This window comes from Ochotona princeps, chromosome 6, assembly GCF_030435755.1.
Source record: "Ochotona princeps isolate mOchPri1 chromosome 6, mOchPri1.hap1, whole genome shotgun sequence".
Taxonomy (NCBI): Eukaryota; Metazoa; Chordata; class Mammalia; order Lagomorpha; family Ochotonidae; genus Ochotona; species Ochotona princeps.
In genome coordinates this window covers 45,916,623-45,935,039 of record NC_080837.1, presented here as the reverse complement: position 1 = coordinate 45,935,039, position 18,417 = coordinate 45,916,623, and the positions used below count along the sequence as shown (strand labels likewise).

The window sequence follows — 18,417 nt, the reverse complement described above, 5'->3', positions numbered from 1 at the left end:
TCCATCCACAAGTTCATTCTCTAGATGTCCACAATGGCCAGGGCTGGGCCAGGCTGAACCAGTGGCCAAGAACTTCTGGGTTTCCCACCTGGATAGCTGGGGCCCAAACACTTGGGCCATCTTCCACTGCTTTCCTAGGTGCATTAGCAGGGAGCTTGATGCTAAGTGGTGCAGCATGGATACAAACTGGTGCCCTTATGAGATGCCATCACAAGTAGTAGCTTAACCCAATTCCACATACATGTCATAGCTGTTGAGTTTTTCTCTTTAAGTCTAAAATCTGCCCTCCCCAGGGTCATTTTATCTAATGACTTTGTCTCTTTGGGTTTCTCACTCTGTGATCACAATTACATTTGTAATCCCAATGCCCATCATGAAAACACTTGTGTCCGCCTGAGCTGCTTCATGGCACTCTTGACCTCCTCATTCCTCAAAGTGTAAATGAGGGGATTCAGCAAAGGAGTGACCACCGTGTAGAAGACAGACACCACCTTGTCAATGGAGAAGCTGGTGTCCGGCCGAGTGTAGATGAAGATACATGGCCCAAAGAAAAGTGCCACCACCATGAAGTGGGCCGAGCAGGTGGACAAGGCTTTCCGGCGCCCTTCAGCCGACTGCTTTCGAAGAGACACCAGGATGACTGTGTAAGATGCCACCAGGGCCAGGAAACAAGCGAGGGAGATGGTTCCACTGTTGGACACGATGAGCATTCCTGTGAGATACGTGTCTGTGCAGGCCAGCTTGATGACAGAGGGCACATCACAGAAGTAGCTGTCGATCACGTTAGGGCCACAGTATGGGAGGCGAAGAGTCAGGAAGGTCTGCACAAGAGAGTGGACAGTACCTCCCAGCCAGAGAGCAAAGACGAGTCGCACACAGACTCTCATGTTCATCACGTGGGGGTAGTGTAACGGGGTGCAGATAGCCACATAGCGGTCATATGCCATGATGGTCAACAGAAATATCTCAGCACAGGCAAAAAGATGCAGGAAGAAGAGCTGTGCGATGCAGCTGTCAAAGAAAATGGTCTTTCTCTCCAAAAGCAAGCCCTGCAGCATCTTGGGCACAGTGACAGAGGAGTGGCAGATGTCAATAAAGGATAAGTTGCTTAGGAAGAAATACATGGGGGTGTGGAGGCGTAGGGTAAAGACTATGGTCACAATGATGACACTGTTGCCCAGAAGAGTTAGCACATAAGTGATAGAGAATGCTGTGAGAAACAGGATCTCCAGCACCCCATTATCAGTGAGTCCCAAGAAAATAAACTCAGCCACTCTTGTTTGGTTTACAGCATCCATCCAGTGATATCTCCCAAAGAACTCTACAGAAAAAAGAAAAAATCATTCAGCTTTAAGGGGCCAGCAGTTTGGAGTAGTAGGTTAAACCTTTCACAACAAAACAGCATACCATATGGGCAGATGTTCGAGTCCCAGCCACTCTACTTCTGATCCAGCTCCCTGTTTATGTTATGGCCAGGGAAGGCAGCAGAGGATGGCTTAAGTCCTTGAGCTCCTGCGCCCACATGGGAGACCCAGAAAGACGCTCCTGACTCAGTCAGTTCAGCTCTGGCCATTGCAGCCATTTGGGGAATGAGCCGGCAGATGGAAGATCCTCTCTGTTTTTCTCTCTCACTCCACCCCCATCTGCCTTTCAAACAAACATAAATAATTTTTTTAAAAGTAACTCCTTCTATCCAATTGCATCCCTGAACATTTTTCCTTATATAGCTCAGTACTGGAATGTCTAGCAAAGTAGAATAGAATATTGTAGGAAATTCATATCCTAAAATACTATGTGACAAGGAAAATAAACTACTACTACACTCAACAATTTAAATGAACCTCAAGGACATGTATTTTTTTGTGTGTGCAATTTTTTTATTATTATTAATTTCATTGCATAATGTGACACATTTGTTTTTATGCACTGGAATTCCCCCCACCCCTTCCCAAACCCTCCCCCCACCCCCACGGTGGATTACTCCACCTTGTTGCATTTCCATAGTTCAAATTCAGTTAACATTCTTTTATTGGAGGTTTTGACCAATCATAAAGTCCAGCATCTTATTGTCTTGGTAAGTTTTCTTGGTGAGACCATCTCTGGTCTGAAGGTAGAACCAACAGAGTATCATCCCAATCAAGTAAAAAACCCAACATAATATTTACAACCATTTACAACATTATGGCATTAATTGACATGGTATTGATTAACCAATATGTTACTAGAGAAACGCATGTTCTCGGCCACAACCTGTGACTTCCTCATGGACATTTCAATTTTGGTTTATATTTAACCATGTTCTATATACCTTAGAATGGCTATATATTGCTATTCAGCTGTCTCTTGTCTATTTCTATGTTAGTATTTAGCATTTTATAGCATTGAAGCATGATTTTGCTGAACCTGGTTGTTTTTCGGGTAGTCTAACTCTATAACTTTAACAGGACAAATGTCAACAGTTTAGGTGAACGGTTTTGGGAGGGGTGTGCAGAGAAATCCTCAACACCCCAGAGAGGAGTAACTGATCTTTGTGTACCACCCAGTGAGTTATAAGTGCATCCCAGCTGGCCGCTTCCTGTCTGTTTCTAAACTTTCCTAGTTGTTCTCTGTCTATCTATTCTAATTTGTTTGTTCATGTTTGTTTGTTGTGAGGGGTTTCTGGAGCAATCCTGATGGTCCTTACAAAAGAGGGTGGGGACCCAAAGTTGGAAGCATGCAAGGGCCAGAGAAAGCTCCTCTCCCTAGTTCCGATGGAAGTTTACTGTTCTTCTGTTTCTGCGGACCGCTCAGGGATCCTGGTTGTCGTTCCGATGACCCTGGATCCTTCAAAGGAGGAATTGGGCTTCTTCCATCCCACATTGTAGGAAGGACATGTATTTTTAAACAAGAGACAAAAAATCACAGATATTTTGTGACTGATTATGAGTGGCATTCAAACAAGGTGCAAACCATTGACAGCAATAGAAAGCAAAATTATGGTTAACTTTTTATGGATTATTGACATGCAAGGGAATGACAATTTCCAGAGTGTTTATTTAAAATATATTTTATGAAGTTATTTTTTAAAGATTTGTTTATTTTTATTCAAAATGCAGATTTTATAGAGTGGAGAGACAGTGAGAGAAGCTTCCAACTGGCTGATTCACTCCCCAAATGGCAGCAACTGCCAGAACTCAGCCAATCCAAAGCTAAAAGCTTCCTCTGCGTCTCCAGTGTGGGTACAGGGGCCCAAGGACTTGGCCAGCCTCTGCTGCCTTCCCAAGCCATGAGCAGCGAATTGGATTGCATATGGAGCAGCTAGGACATTAATCAATGCTCATATGGGATTCCACAAGTAGAGGATTCGCCTTCTTTTCCATTGTGCCAGTCCCTTTAAAGAGTTGTTTATTTAGGGCCTGGCAGGAAAGCTTAGTGGCTAAGTCCTCTCCTTGCACGTGCCAGGATTCCATATGGGCACCAGTTTGTGTCCTGGCTGTTCCACTTCCCATCCAGCTCCCTGCTTGTGGACTGGGAAAGCAGTCAAGGGTGGCCCAAAGCCTTGGGACCCTGCACTCGCATGGGAGAACCACAGGAAGCTCCTGGCCCCTGGCTTCAGATCAGCTCAGTTCCAGCCATTGCAGCCACTTGAGGAGTAAATCATTGGATGGAAGATATTTCTGTCTCTCCTCTCTATATATCTGACTTTACAATTAAAATAAGATAAATCTTTTAAAATGTTAATTATTTAAAAGCCATATATAAAGAGAGACAGTGAAAGAGAGATCATTTGTCCATTAGCTCACTCCCCAAAAGGCTGCAACAGTGCAAAGCCAGACCAAGCCAGGAGCCAAGACCTCCATCCAAGCTTCCTATGTAAAAATCAGGCATGCGAGCCATCTTCCACTGTTTCCTTGGTACTCTAGCAAGGAGATGGATAGGAAGTAGAGCAGCCAGGATTCAAATGGACATTCACATGGATGCAGACATTCCAGCCTACTATAATACAACACTGGTCCCTTACTTAGAATATTTTATATTGTGGATTTGGGCCCAGTAGCCTAGTAGCTAAAGTCATTGCCTTTCAAGTGCCGGGATCCCATATAGGTGCTGTTTTGTGTCCTGGTGGCCCTGCTTCACATCCAGCTCCCTGCTTGTGGCCTGGAAAAGCAGTCAAGGACGGCCCAAAGCATTGGGACCTTACACCCACGTTGGAGACCCAGAGGAAGCTCTGGGCTCCTGGCTCCTGGCTCCTGGCTCCTGGCTCCGGCCATTACAACCACTTGGGGAGTGAATCAGCAAACAGAGATCTTCCTCTCTGTCTCTCCTCCTCTCTGTATACCTGACTTTTCAATAAAAACATTATTTTAAAAATACATTATTTTATGTTGTGGATTTCATGTGTTTATTTAGGAAAATACACCAAGGAATATAGCTTGGTTTGGCACACTTTATGTTTGTTATGCTTCAATTTAAACAGAATCATTCATGGAACAAAAGGTTTCCTAGCATAGTATTTTGAGGACTAATTTTTACAGATAAATTATATATTTAAATACACACTGTGTTTCTGCAGGAGTGATGAGCTCTGTATTCAAGCCTGCAGATTCCGGTGTTTCCTCACTGTGTTCACACTCCTGTGAGGAGAAGGCAGAGACAGAATGCTGTTGCTCATCAGGCAGGAAGCCAGAGAGTCTTCTAAGAACAGCACAATGGTTCTCCATGAGGAAGTGACTCTAAATCAAATTCTTGGCACAAGAAAATATTAGAATGAGAATAGAGTGAGAAGTCACATTAAGAGTTCAAAACTTACCAGTTTTCCGCAATTATGCAAGGGTGATACAGCTCACTGTTAGCTTACGCCAGTGCTTCTTCATTCACTTTTTCACGATTCTTTCTTGAAATAAAAGGGAAAAAGCAAAATCTTAAAAACCACAAATAAAATACACTCTAATTTGGACATAAGCTGTTAGTTTCCTGTTGGAATAGTTTCACCCTTTCAATATTAATTCCTGGATCCTTTTCATAACATTCCAAAAGCTCCTACCTACTTCTAGCCAATTAAAGTAAAACTTAGTATCTAAACATACAACTATATTTAAAAACATCCTAAAATCCTGTGTTCAAAGATCATTCATTCAACAAAAATTTTTAGAGGAAAAGTAATTATTTCTAGCTCATGCTAAAATTTCCAACCTACTGGTCTACCCTGCAGACCTTTCACTTACTAGGGAGAGTATGACCTAATACTAAAATTAAGCTTAAGTTTTTGTATTTAGAAAATAAAAATGCAAAAAAAAATGCTTTAAAGGACTCTGTGTCAAATCAAGAGCAATTAACCTTAGGTTTGATTGCTGTCCCTGTGAACTAGTAATCAAGTGAATTCACACCATGAGCTGGCCCATCTAAAATTCTGGATTCTGGTTCTTTATACTTTTTGAACTAATGTATCACATCACTGGGTACACTTGGGCAAGTCACTCACCTTTATTTTTGTTATGAAAAGCATATAAACATTGATTCCCTTAATTATTATGATGGTTAATTTTTTATAAATAGAGCTTAACTGACATTAAAAATTGTATGTATGTGGTACCACATGATGTTTCAATATGTGAATACATTTTTTAGTGTCCTGTCAAAATAAGCATGTTTATCCCATCAAATATTTGCATTTCTTTCTGGTGAAAATACTATAATCCTCTCTCCTAATTATATTTGTCTGTAGTGGTTAATTTTGATGTGAAAATTTGGCTAGGTCATGGGAACCAATTGTTTGGTCAGACAGTGGTCTAGATGGTGCTATGAAAATATGTTTAGATGTTAACTTTTTAAATACTGACACTTTGAGTAAAAATTACAGCCCCACACAACTTGGATGGGCTCATCCAACCACTAGAAGGCCCTAAAAGTACAGATTGAGTTCATATCCCATTGTTAAAATAAAGAATTCTAAAACAGGCATTTGACACAGGAATGAAACCACTGCTTAGGATGCCTAGGATGCCCACATCCCATATATGTCGATTCAAGTGCTGGATACTCCATTTCCCACTCAGGTGCCTGCTAGCATGCCTGGCAAGCACCAGGTGTTAGCTCGAGTATTTACATCCCCACCACCAGACATGAGATGAAGATGGAGTTCAGGGCTTCTAGCTTTCATCTGACCATCTGGGGAATTAGCCAGTGGATAACAGCTTGCCCCCCGACTCTCTCTGTCTCTCTGTAGAGTAGTTAGTGAATTGATTACTCTTCAGAAGAAAAAGTAAAATTCTACCTGCAGGCTACCTTAAATTCAAGGTTGCAGTATCCACTCATAGTAAAATTTTCAGCCTACAGGTCTACTCTGCAGACTTTTCACTTACTAGATCCTACAGCCTCATAATTTCATGAGCCAATTATCTAAAATAACTTCCTTTACCTCTTTCTTTCTGAATGTATGTATGTGTATGGGCTTATCTTTTGCATCTGACATATCAGATGTTTACATATATGTACACAAATGTGTGTAGATCCATAGCTATCTAGTTCTAATACAATTATCTTTTTTTTTTGCAATGATCTTAAAGATGAGAATGGAATGCAGTTTAAGTTTATAAGGACGACCACTGTTCATCTGTCATTCTCAGGAGATAAACTTCCCCTGAAGAGCCTACTGAATCTTTCTTGCTTCAACATTCACCTGAGTAATACTAATCATTATATCTCTATGTAGGTGAAGCAGCAAGAAGATAGGAAAACTTGGGATCATCAGGTCAATAGAATCAACCCAGTAGTTGTGATAATTCTATCTCTTTTATGTTCCAGAGTTATGTTTTTCAATGTGAAAGCAGTAACATTTGTAGACAAGAACTGCTTTGCTTGCTTAAAACATGTTCCAAATGACCCCAAAAACTTACCATCTATCCCGTACCTTCTCTGAAGATCTTAGTGTCCTCTTAATATCCTGTTACAGATGCTTGGATATAAAATCCCAGAGTATGAAAGTCCGCACAGGGTGATGTTAAGGCTTGGAAAGCCCTGGAATTTTTATCAGTCTGACATAGAATTTTTGAAGAGAACCTTGAATGACTATAATTGAACTTGCCCTCAGTGAATACTCAGAGGTATTATTAAAACTTTTCTGTTTCAATGTATCTCCTGCTATTAGTCTCATTTTTTTAGCAATTTTGTCAATGGACTATAAATCCAGTAGCCTCTAAATATTAGAGAGTCAACCCTTTGGCAATTAGCGTGACTTCAGTCTGTGCAGCCACTGTACCAACCACTACAGCAGGGATACACCAGGGACTCAAACACCCATGGCCAAGTGAAACTTCTTCCAAGAATATCAAGTAAATTGGTACCAGTCAGTGGGTGCCCAGGGTTACTAATATACAGCCTGGAATTTAGTTTCCAGAAATATCTGACTCAACACATCCTCAACTGTCTCTTCTATGGCTTGACTTGAGCAAGTGTCCAAAGCCAAAAATATACCCCATACTTTCTCATCTTCATGGGGTGATCTCTATAAATAAAGACAATCAAGACAAGTTAAAGCAAAAACAATAATAATACACTTTGGAATTAATAAAATACATTAAAATGTATTTTATTAATGTAAAGTTGAAAGGAGGAAAACAATTATTTGAAAAGTTCTTATATTACACAGGCAATGGGCTAATATTAACTAGAAGGAAGGTATCCTGCATTAAAGATGAATACTATAAATGCTGATGTATCAAATAAGATGAAGTGCTGTAGCTAATAGAAGTGGAGGTGAAATAAAATACTACAAGATAAAAACTCAGTGGTAGGTGTTTGGCTGAGCAACTAGCATGTTGCTTGTGACTTCCAAATCCCATATAGAGAACTTGAGCCTCAAGTTTATCTCAAACAAACACACACACTTTTTTGTATGGTTCCATTTCTATGAAATGTCCAGAATTAACGAACCTATACACATTGGAAGTGAGCTATGAGTTGTGGTTTCTAGAGCTGGAAAGAGAAGGGAAGAATAATTGTTAACAGATATGAGGTTTCTTCTTGAAGTTAGAGAAGTTTTCTAAAAGTAGGTAGTGGCTATGGGTGTATACTTCTATAACTTTCCTAAAACTCACAAAACTGTATATTTCAAGAGGGTGAATCTCACTGTATATAAGTTACATTTCAAGAAATTAAAAATATTCAAGAAATATTTATATTAACAAATCTAAACAATATAAATGCTCTAACTAAAAGCAGAGATTGTCAAATTTACCTTTTGAAAATGCTGAGCTGTATGTTGCCCACAGCAATTCACTTTCATTACAAAGACACAGGTTAAAACTAAAATAATTGGGCAGTACTGTAGCCTAGTGGCTAAAGTCCTCGCCCTATACATGCCAGGATCCCATATAGGCACCAGTTCATGTCCCAGAGGCCCCATTTCCCATCTAGCTCGCTGTTTGTGGCCTAGGAAAGCAGTGGAAGACAGCCCAAAGCCTTGGGATCCTGCACCCGCATGGGAGATCAGGAGGAAGCTCCTGGCTCCAGGCTTCAGATCAGCTAGCTCTGGCCATTTTGGCCACAATGAACATACATACATACATACATACATACATACATACATAATGTTTAAAATAAAATAACATGCTAACGTTAAAAAAGACCCCACAACACAGGCATCAACAGCACAGTTTAAAATTTCCTGGGAGCCTGATCCTTATAAAGGGCAAGGAAAAGTGGTGGCCCAAGCCCAGAAAATCTTTCAGTTCAGACCTTCCCTCTAGGCAGAAACCATGGCAACTTGCAGGCTTCAGACTGTGAGCATGGAAGTGGATCTCTCACTTCCTCCTCTCCCCACACAAGCTGTTCTGCCCTGTAGTTTTCCCACCCAGTGTCAGTGATCTGAACAAGTCTGTGTTGTGGCATAGCAGGAAAATTGCCACCTGCAACAGTGGCCTCAGGCTCCCAGTTAACAGCCTGGGAAAAGCAGCAAAGAATGACCTAAGTGTTTGTCTCCTGCCACACATGTGGGAAACCTGGAGAAAGCTCCAGGCTCCTGGCTCCTAGATTCTGCCTGGCCCAGTGTGCTAACCACAGAGTCCATCTTGGAAAGAAGAGAGCAGGGGAAGAGAGGGTGAACCAGAAGATGGAAAATCTCTCTTCCCCTTCGCCCATCTTTATCTTTCTCTAATTTTGACTTTCAAATAAATAAATAAACCTTTAGAAGAAGCAGCAGCTGATATTCAAATCCTCATCTAGCAAAAGCAGGTGGTGCTCCTATTCCCCAACAAGGTAGTGCCTAGCCCTGAGAATGGCCTCCCCTGAACCAGGTAATCAGGAGATAGTGTAAGGTGGTGTGGTCAACTCTCAGCTTCCACTCTACCGATGAAGAACTGAACCTTCACACCCACTCAGTGGCTGCACAGGACAATAGGAAGACAGGCTAATGGGACCAGCATCAGCCATCAGGCCCTCTCCTTCATCAGCTTCCTTGGTAGCAGCTGGCCCAGTCAAGAGCTGATCACTCCCACTCAGAGGCAGCAGATCAATGTGACTCAGTGGCCCCTTAGGCTGGGATGGTGTCAGTGGGACCCAGCAGTAGACTCACGCACATACCCATCAGCCCTCCTTTACACCTCTACAAGGGAACAGCCTGATAAAGGAAGACTAAGTAGGATCCAGAGTTTCAGAATATAAAGGGACAAATTCCAAAAATCACTTCTCTTTCCAAGACCTACAAACCACCACATAAATGAGAAAAGACAATCCACTGTTGTCATCACCCAGACAGATACTGAAATGACTGGACAAAGATGTTAAAGCAGCTATCGTGAAAATGTTTTAACAAGTAATTGCTGGTTCTCTTTTTAAATTTCCAGGTTTAAAATATATTTTCATATATTTGAAAGGCAGAGCATCACAGGAGTGGGGAGAGAGAGAGAGACATCTTCTATCCACTGGTTTGTACCCCAAATAGCCAGGGCTGGGCCACACTGAAGCAAAGAGCCCAGAGCTCCATCTGGGTCTCACTAGTGGGTAGCAGAATTTAAGTTATCTGCTGACCCTAGGATGCCCAAAGCCTTTGGCCCCTCCATCCATGTGGAAGACCCAGAGGAGGCTTCTGGTTCCTACTTTGGGTCAGTTCAGTTCCAGCTACTGCAGCTATTGAAGATGGAGGACTTCTCTATCTCTGTTTTTCCTTCTCTCTACAAATCTCCCTTTCCAATAAAAATAAACAGATCCTTAAAAAAAATACAGCTTTAAAATATTCTGTTGTCCATCACATATATATTGTTGCCCTTAAATTCTCCAAGTGATTAATACTATCATATAAAACCTCCAGTCTCACCAATTCCAAAGCTTCTTTTTTATTTTATATTCTTTTAATTTTTATATATTTTTTAAATTATCTTATTATACAATCCCATTGACTCCAGTATTTCCCTTACCCCTGCCTAAACCCCCCACACTGATTTCCTCCATATTTTACAATAGTATAGTCCTTCATAGATATTCATAAGTCCAGCATTCTGCTATTTAATTGTATCCTGACATTCTAACTTCCAAAGCTTCGAAAGTTCATTTCTAACCTGCATCTCTTTAAGTGAGAGCTCAAAAAAGGAAGTATCAGGTGAGAGGAATATGAGCACTTTAATGATCTTAACTCACAGTGTCAGATTGTTCTTCAACTTGTCCATTCAAATTCCATCTCAAAAGTTCATTTTATAAATTTTGGGTTTTTTTTTTTTAGATTTATTTATTGTTTATTGGAAAGGCGGATATACAGAGAGGAGAGACAGAGAGGAAGATCTTCCCTCCGATGATTCACTCCCCAAGCAGCCGCAACGGCTGGAGCTGAGCCAATCCGAAGCCAGGAGCCTCCTGTGGGTCTCTCACGTGGGTGCAGGGTCCCAAAGTCTTGGGCTGTCCTTGACTGCATTCCCAGGCCACAGGCAGGGAGCTGGATGGAAATTGGGGCTGTTGGGATTAGAACCGGCATCCATATGGGATCCTGGCGCGTTCAAGGTGAGGACCTTAACCGCTACACTATCACGCTGGCCCTCATTTTATAAATTTTGAATGGAAAAAAAATATACAGAAGATATGTAGCATATGACTGACTATTCCTTAGATGATCTTGGGATTGCCCCTCTTGACATCTGAATAACTTACAATCAAAGCTTGTGTGCTTGAGTCAGCTTTATCTCAAGTGGACAAACCACGATAATGGTTTTTTCTCCAAAACCTGCTTAGCATTAGGTCTTAACATTTAGCCAACTTCACTGCAAGATTTTCAGACAATACAAGGGAATTAGTAAGCAGCAAAGAAAAATTTTATTTTTTTTTTTTTTTTTTTACATTTTTAAGATACTGATTTCATTTTCTTTTTTTTTTTTTTTTTTTAATTTTATTTTAAATTCATTAATTACATTGTATTATGTGACACAGTTTCATAGGTACTGGGATTCTCCCCACCCCTCCCCAAACCCTCCCACCATGGTGGATTCCTCCACCTTGTTGCATAACCACAGTTCAAGTTCACTTGAGATTCCCCCATTGCAAGCATATACCAAACATAGAGTCCAGCATCTTATTGTCCAGATAAGTTCAACGGCTTCTTAGGTATACACTCTCTGGTCTGAAGACAGAGCCAGCAGACTATCATCCCGATCAATTAAAAGCTCCAACATACCATCAGCAAAAATTTACATCACCATGGAATTAATTGACATAGTAACAAGTAACCAATATGGTAAAAGTAAATGCGATTTCTTATCCACCTTCTGTGACCACCTCATTGACATTTCAATTTAGGTTTATACACAACATATAACATTCATAACATAACTTGTTATACATAACATCGTGTCATCTTAAATTAAGGCAAACATGTGGTATTTAACCTTTTGGGATTGGCTCATTTCCCTTAGCATTATGGTTTCCAGTTTGGCCCATTTGGCCACAAAGAACTGCATTTTGTTTTGTTTAATAGCTGAGTAGTATTCCATGGAGTAGATGAACCATAGCTTTCTTATCCAATCCTCTGTTGATGGGCATTTTGGTTGCTTCCATGTCTTTGCAATTACTGATTGTGCTGCTATGAGCATAGGAGTGCATGTTGGTTTCTCATAAAACAAGTGTTCTGGATATATTCCTAGGAGTGCTATTGCCGGGTCATACGGTATGTTGTATTTGAGTTGTTTGAATGTTCTCCATACTGATTTCCATAGAGGCTGTACCAGCCTGCAGCCCCACCAGCAGTGGAGTAGGGTTCCCTTTTCCCCGCAACCTCGCCAACAAGTGTTGTTGGTGCTTTTATTCATGTGGGCCAGTCTTACTGGCGTTAGGTGGTACCTCATTGATGTTTTAATTTGGATTTCCCTTATTGCCAGGGAACTTGAGCATTTTTTCATATGTTTATTTGCCATTTGGGTTTGTTCCTTTGTGAAGTGTTTGCCCATTTCCCGTGCCCATTTCTTGAGTGGCTTGTTTGTTTTGACATTTTGGTTGTTTTGTAGCTCTTTGTATATTCTGGAGATCAGCCCTCTATCACCTAAGTCGTGTGCAAAGATCTTCTCCCATTCTGTGGGTTGCCTTTTTACTTTGTTGATTGTTTCTCTAGCTGTACAGAAGCTTCTTAGTTTGATGAGGTCCCAATTGTTTATTTTGGTCTCGATTTCTACTGCATTTGGAGTCTTTTTTAGGAAGTGAGGGCCTACCCCTAAGTGTTCCAGTGTGTTTCCAACATTTTCTTCCAAAAGTTTGAAGGTTTCTGGATGTAGGTTTAAATCTTTTATCCATTTGGATTTGATCTTAGTATATGGTGAGAGATGTGGGTCTATCTTTTTGTTTCTGCAGGCTATCAACCAGTTGTCCCAACAGCATTTATTGAACAGACCTTCCCATTTGCCTGGGTTGTCGTTTGTCTTTTTGTCAAAGATTATTTGGCTGTATTTCTGTGGGTTCCCATCTGGTGTTTCTATTCTGCTCCATTGATCTTCTTCTCTATTTTTGTGCCAGTACCACGCTGTTTTGATAACCACTGCCCTATAGTATGTCCAGAGGTCCGGAACTGTGATTCCCCCTGCTAACTTCCTGTTCTTGAGAATGGTTCTAGCTATTCGTGGTTTTTTGTGTTTCCAGATGAACCTTTGAATCATTGTTTCCAGTTCTGTGAAGAATGTTTTGGGCAATTTGATTGGGATTGCGTTGAATGTATATATTGCTTTTGGCAGTATAGACATTTTAATGATATTGATTTTACCTATCCAGGAGCATGGGATGTTACTCCATCTTTCTAGATCTTGTTCAATTTCTTTTTTAAGTAGTTTGTAGTTTTCCTCGAATAGGTCTCCTACATTTTTGGTTAGGTTAATTCCCAGATACTTCATGCTTTCCTTTGTTACTTTGAATGGTATCTTGCTGGTTAGATCTTTTTCCAACTTGGGGCTGTTAGCATACACTATGGCTGTTGATTTTTGTTCATTAATTTTGTACCCTGCCACTCTACCGAACTCTCGTATAAGTTCTAGTAGTCTCTGTGTTGAGCCTTTTGGCTCTTCCATATAAAGAATCATGTCATCTGCATATAGTGAAAGCTTGACTTCTTCATTTCCCATTTGGATTCCTTTGATTTCTTTTTCTTGTCTTATGGCCTCAGCGAGTACCTCTAGAACTATGTTGAATAGCAGCGGAGAAAGCGGACATCCCTGTCTTGTTCCAGATCTCAGTGGGAAGGGTTCCAGTTTTTCTCCATTCAGTATGATGCTGGCATTGGGTTTTTCATATATTGCTTTGATTATGTTGTGGATTTTTCCATCTATGCCTACCTTGGTTAGGGTCTTTAGCAGGAAGTTGTGCTGAATTTTGTCGAAAACAAAGAAAAATTTTAAATTGACCACTGGTTGTTACTTAATGCCATGGTCTGCGTCTGTTTTAGCAGTCCCTCCTGGCTCTCCTTCCTTGCCCTGAGTCACCCCCGTGTTGTTTATTCTTTTTTCACAGCTTTTCTAGAGTCCCTCGCTTATATACACATTTCCTGCATCTAAAGCCGTTAACCCTCATTTCTAGCCTGCCTTACAAGCCTCCAGGAAATAATAAAAATCATATTTACATCTCAGGAATGCACATTGTGAAGACAGTCTTACTTAGCCAGTTGAAACACTCAACATCTTCTTCGTAAGTATATTCATTTGGGTTTCCAGAGTTCCTGAGTGTCACCATTTTTGCAGAGCCAGGAACCCATCCCAGGGAAAAATGCCAGGTTGGAGCCTTCCATTCATAAGACAGTTATTTTCATAATTTTACCTTCTGCAAAACTTGGGGTGGGGAAACACTGAGATCTAGCCCCAGAGCCCTTCCCACATAGTATATAGTCAAATAACTGAACTTACATAGAGCTTACCAGTGCCAACTCTAATCTGTTAAATAATAAAGATACAGGTCCTAATTCATAATTGAGAGTGACCCTGTGAGGTAGGTACTATCATTTCCATTTTGAATCAAGAAACTAAACCCAAAGCATGAAGGTGACTTGCTCAGGACCGCCCCATTTAAGAGTGGCAGTGTGATCACAACATCCCCATCATGACTCACTTCAGACATGTACTGAGGAAATAAAACACCTCCTCACTGCTAGGCTCGTCATTTGGGTTTGGTGCAGCCAAGAGGACCTTATACTTAGTGTGTTTGTTTTAGCAAGGAGGTAAGGGGCAGAGTCCTTGACATGGACTCCCACATAAAGAGTTAGGTACGCATCAAAAGTGACTAAGCAGTAAAGAAAGATGACTTCTATTCTCCGAACTATCCAGAATGCAGAAAGAGAGACACATGAACGGTCCACCTTCATGGTCCTGGGACCAGGACAGCCCATTGAACCCAGCTGTCTGGTACATGAAGTTGACCTGGACAATGGCTCTTTCCAGGGTCTTAAACTCGGTGAGCTGCTTGACATTTTGTCATGTATTGTGTCGAGAAGACTCGTGATTGTCATCTAAGCAGCATTCTTAGATGTTCATTGCTATTATGAGAATAGCGTTAGGGGCCTGTGCAGTGGCCAGCATCCGTTATAGGGACCAGTTCAAGTCTTGACCACTTCTGAACCAGCTCCTTCTTAATGCTTCTGGGAACATATTGGGAGATGGCCCGAGTCCTCGGCCCTGCACTCATACAGGAGACCTGAAAGGAGCTCTTGATTCCTGGTATCAGAGTGGTCCAGCTCCAACCATTGCTGCCATTTGGAAAGTGAACCAGCAAATGGAAGATTTCTCTCTCTGTTTCCCCACGCCCATCTTCTCCTCTGTAACCCTGCCTTTCAAGGACATAAATAATATTTTTAAAATAGTGTAACTGCCATCGATGGGAGAGTTGTATAGATAGAAATAAATGATTGTAGAAATAGCAGTTGCATCAGTTCTTATTGGTTATTTAGTAATAATTCACACCACATATGGTAAATATCTATAGGCAGAGCTATTTCATTACAATGTAGAGGTTTCAATCATAAAGCTGAAACAGTTACTTTGAAAACTCCTGCCAGTGTTTGCTATTCCATTGAGAGTTAATTCCCATCATCAGAGAAATGTTTCAAAAGAAAGCTGCCCAGGACACCCCAGGCTGTGGACACCCCAGGCGGGACACTCCAGATTGTGGACACTCCAGGCAAGACACTACCTCTGGGGTGGTCACGGATCTTCTAGAGTCTGCAGCAGATGAACCCTGCAGTTGGGTGAGGGAGGGAAGCTCAATGTGGATGCAAAACCCAGAAAAGTTTTCTTCCCTGGTGACCATCAACATCCACTAAGCAACCACAGGTTCCCTCGCAGGAATCTCTTTCCAGGACACTTTCAACCAGCGTCACCTTGCAATCCCAGCAACCCTGGTCAACACTGAAGGACAGACGTATGTGGGAAACATGGAGAAGACAAATGGGCATACAGAGGAAAGTGAAAGTGGTCAGTTTCCCCAGCCTGAGCATTTCCTCGGATAGAAAGAAGCAAAGGTGCAGCTGGAGGTAGGTTATGTACTTGTGGGTGTGGATTGTTATTTGAGGCAATAACAAAGAGAGGGGAGACTTTTTCAAACATCTAAGCTTATCTCAGGAATAGCAGGAAATCCGATATTAATTAAAATATCAACTGAAGCTTAAAGGAAGGAAAGAAAGGAAGAACAAGCAAGGAAAAAAGGGAATGCAAGAAGGAGAGGTAGAGGAAGAAATCTCTATTTCAAACTATTCCCAAAGTTAAGGCTTGTGTAATATTTTTTTCCCAAACTAATGAGTGCCTCACATATATTATCCGTACTGAACTAATTTGTATCACTCATGAACACTCTGCATTTACTTCTATTTACTCCATGAAGTAAGAAATAGTAGCTGTTTTTCAGTATTTAGCAGTTTGTACTGTTGAAGCATAATTTTGCTGAACTTGGCAGATTTTAGGATAGTCAAACCTGGCTTATAACTCTAATAAGGCGTATGTCAACAGTTGAGGTGCAGAACAGTTTTAGGAGGGGTGTGCAGAGAAATCTTCAATACCTTAGTGAGGAGTAACTAATCTTTGTGTCCTACCTAGTAAGGTATGTGTGAGTCCATGCTGACCGTTTCCTGTCTGGTTCTAAGCTTTCCTTTTTGGTTTCTGTCTATCTATTCTAATGTGTGTGTGTGTGTGTGTGTGTGTGTGTGTGTGTTCGGGGGGGCCTCCGGAGCTACCCAGAAAATAGACAAGAGACAGCTGAATAGTACCCTATAGCCATTTTAAGGTGTATAGAAGTCGGTAGTATATAAACTAAAATTGAAATGTCAATGAAGTAATCTCAGGATGTGGTTAAGAACTTGCATTTTTTTAACATATTGATTACTCAGTACCATGTCAATTAATTCCATAATGTTGTAAATTGTTGTTGATGCTATGTTGTGGCTTTAAATTGATTGGGATGATATTTTGCCAGCTCTACCTTCAGACCAGGGATGGTCTCCCCAAGAAACCATTGAATTTATCTGGACAATAAGATGCTGGACTCTGCTTGGTATATGCTTGCAATGAAAGAATCTTGACTGAATCTGAAATGTAATACAGCAACAAGGTGGAGAAACCCACCATGGGGGGAGGGTACGGGGAGGGGTTGGGGGAATCCCAGAGCCTATGAAACTGTGTCACATAATGCAATGTAATTAATAAAAAAATAAATAATTTTCAAAAAAAAAAGAGAAATAGTAGCTGTTTTTAATAAAGGGAATACTGTCATCTTGTGGCCAGATACAGCATCACAATATGTTGCAACTTAACAAATACCAAACACACACACATACACACATCAAACTCTAAATATTTTCTTTCTTGCAATTTAGAATTAAAAAGGAAATTTTTAGTATGACACTAAGAGGTCGCTTTAATCGCATTACAAAATACAAAATTGCTACACAATAAATCAATTGTATTTTTATTTACTAGCAACAATTACAAATTGAAATTTGGAAAGAACTAACAAAAAAGCATGAAAATTTGATAATATTTAGAGACTAATCTGACAAAAGCAAAAACTGCCTGTGTACTGATAATTTATAATACATCAATAAAGGATATTAGGTAATAGCTAAGCAAATGCAGAGAGGTATACAGAATTGGTATGTTTGAAGAGTTCATACTAAGATGTCAATTTTCTCCAGATTTATCTGTAAGTCCAAAACAATCACAATAAAAAATTAAAAAGAATCTTAGATATCAGTCTTAGCGGATGACATTATTACCCACAGTTAAGCTGCTGCCAGCAACAGCAGCACTCCATATGAGCACTAGTTTGAGACCAGGCTGCTCACTTCCAAACTTCTTGATCATGCACCTGAGAGGACAATGGAAGATGGTCTAAGTATTTAGATCCCTGCCACCCACGTGGGAAACCTGAACGAAACTCCTAGTTTCTGGTTTCAACCTGGTTCCATTTGGGGAATGAATCGGCAATTAAGGTTCTCTTTCTCTCTCCCTTTATCTGTAACTCTGCTTTTCAACTAAGCAAACTTTTAAAGAGAGAGAGAAATCAGACCTAGAAATCCAATCTTTGTCCAGTACCATCATTTTACAATGGAGGTTACTAAGGTTAGTATACTCTTGTGTTCATTTCTTCGTTTCTAAACAATTCTCAAGTAACACTTAGATTATCATTAACTTTATTTTAAAATATTTATTCATTTATTTGAAAAGCAGAGTTACAGAAAGAGAATAGGAAACACAGAAAGAGAGCACTCTATCCATTAGTTCACTCCCCAGATGGCCACAATGGCCAGGGCTGCAATGGCCAGGCTGTTGCCAGGAGCCAGGAGCTTCATCTAGATCTACTACACAGGTACAGGTAGTGAAACTCTTGCTACCTTGCCAAGAATATCAACAGGGATCAGGATGAGAAGTGAAGCAGGGAGGACTCAAACTGGCACCCACTTGGGATGCCAACATTGCAGGTGATGGCTCAACATTCTACAAC

At 40.7% G+C, this 18,417-nt stretch overlaps 1 protein-coding gene across 1 annotated transcript; it reads right to left on the bottom strand.

Annotated features, from left to right (window-relative positions):
- Window positions 1-371: 371 nt before the first annotated feature.
- On the bottom strand, window positions 372-1,298 carry LOC101528634 (olfactory receptor 4E2). The gene has a single exon (XM_004584901.2). It carries the CDS (start codon window positions 1,296-1,298, stop codon window positions 372-374), a length of 927 nt encoding a protein of 308 aa, XP_004584958.1.
- Window positions 1,299-18,417: the final 17,119 nt, after the last annotated feature.

What these genes read in the sequence shown, in the direction of transcription:
- LOC101528634 (XM_004584901.2), bottom strand. Translation starts at nt 1,298, where the DNA reads ATGGATGCTGTAAACCAAACAAGAGTGGCTGAGTTTATTTTCTTGGGA.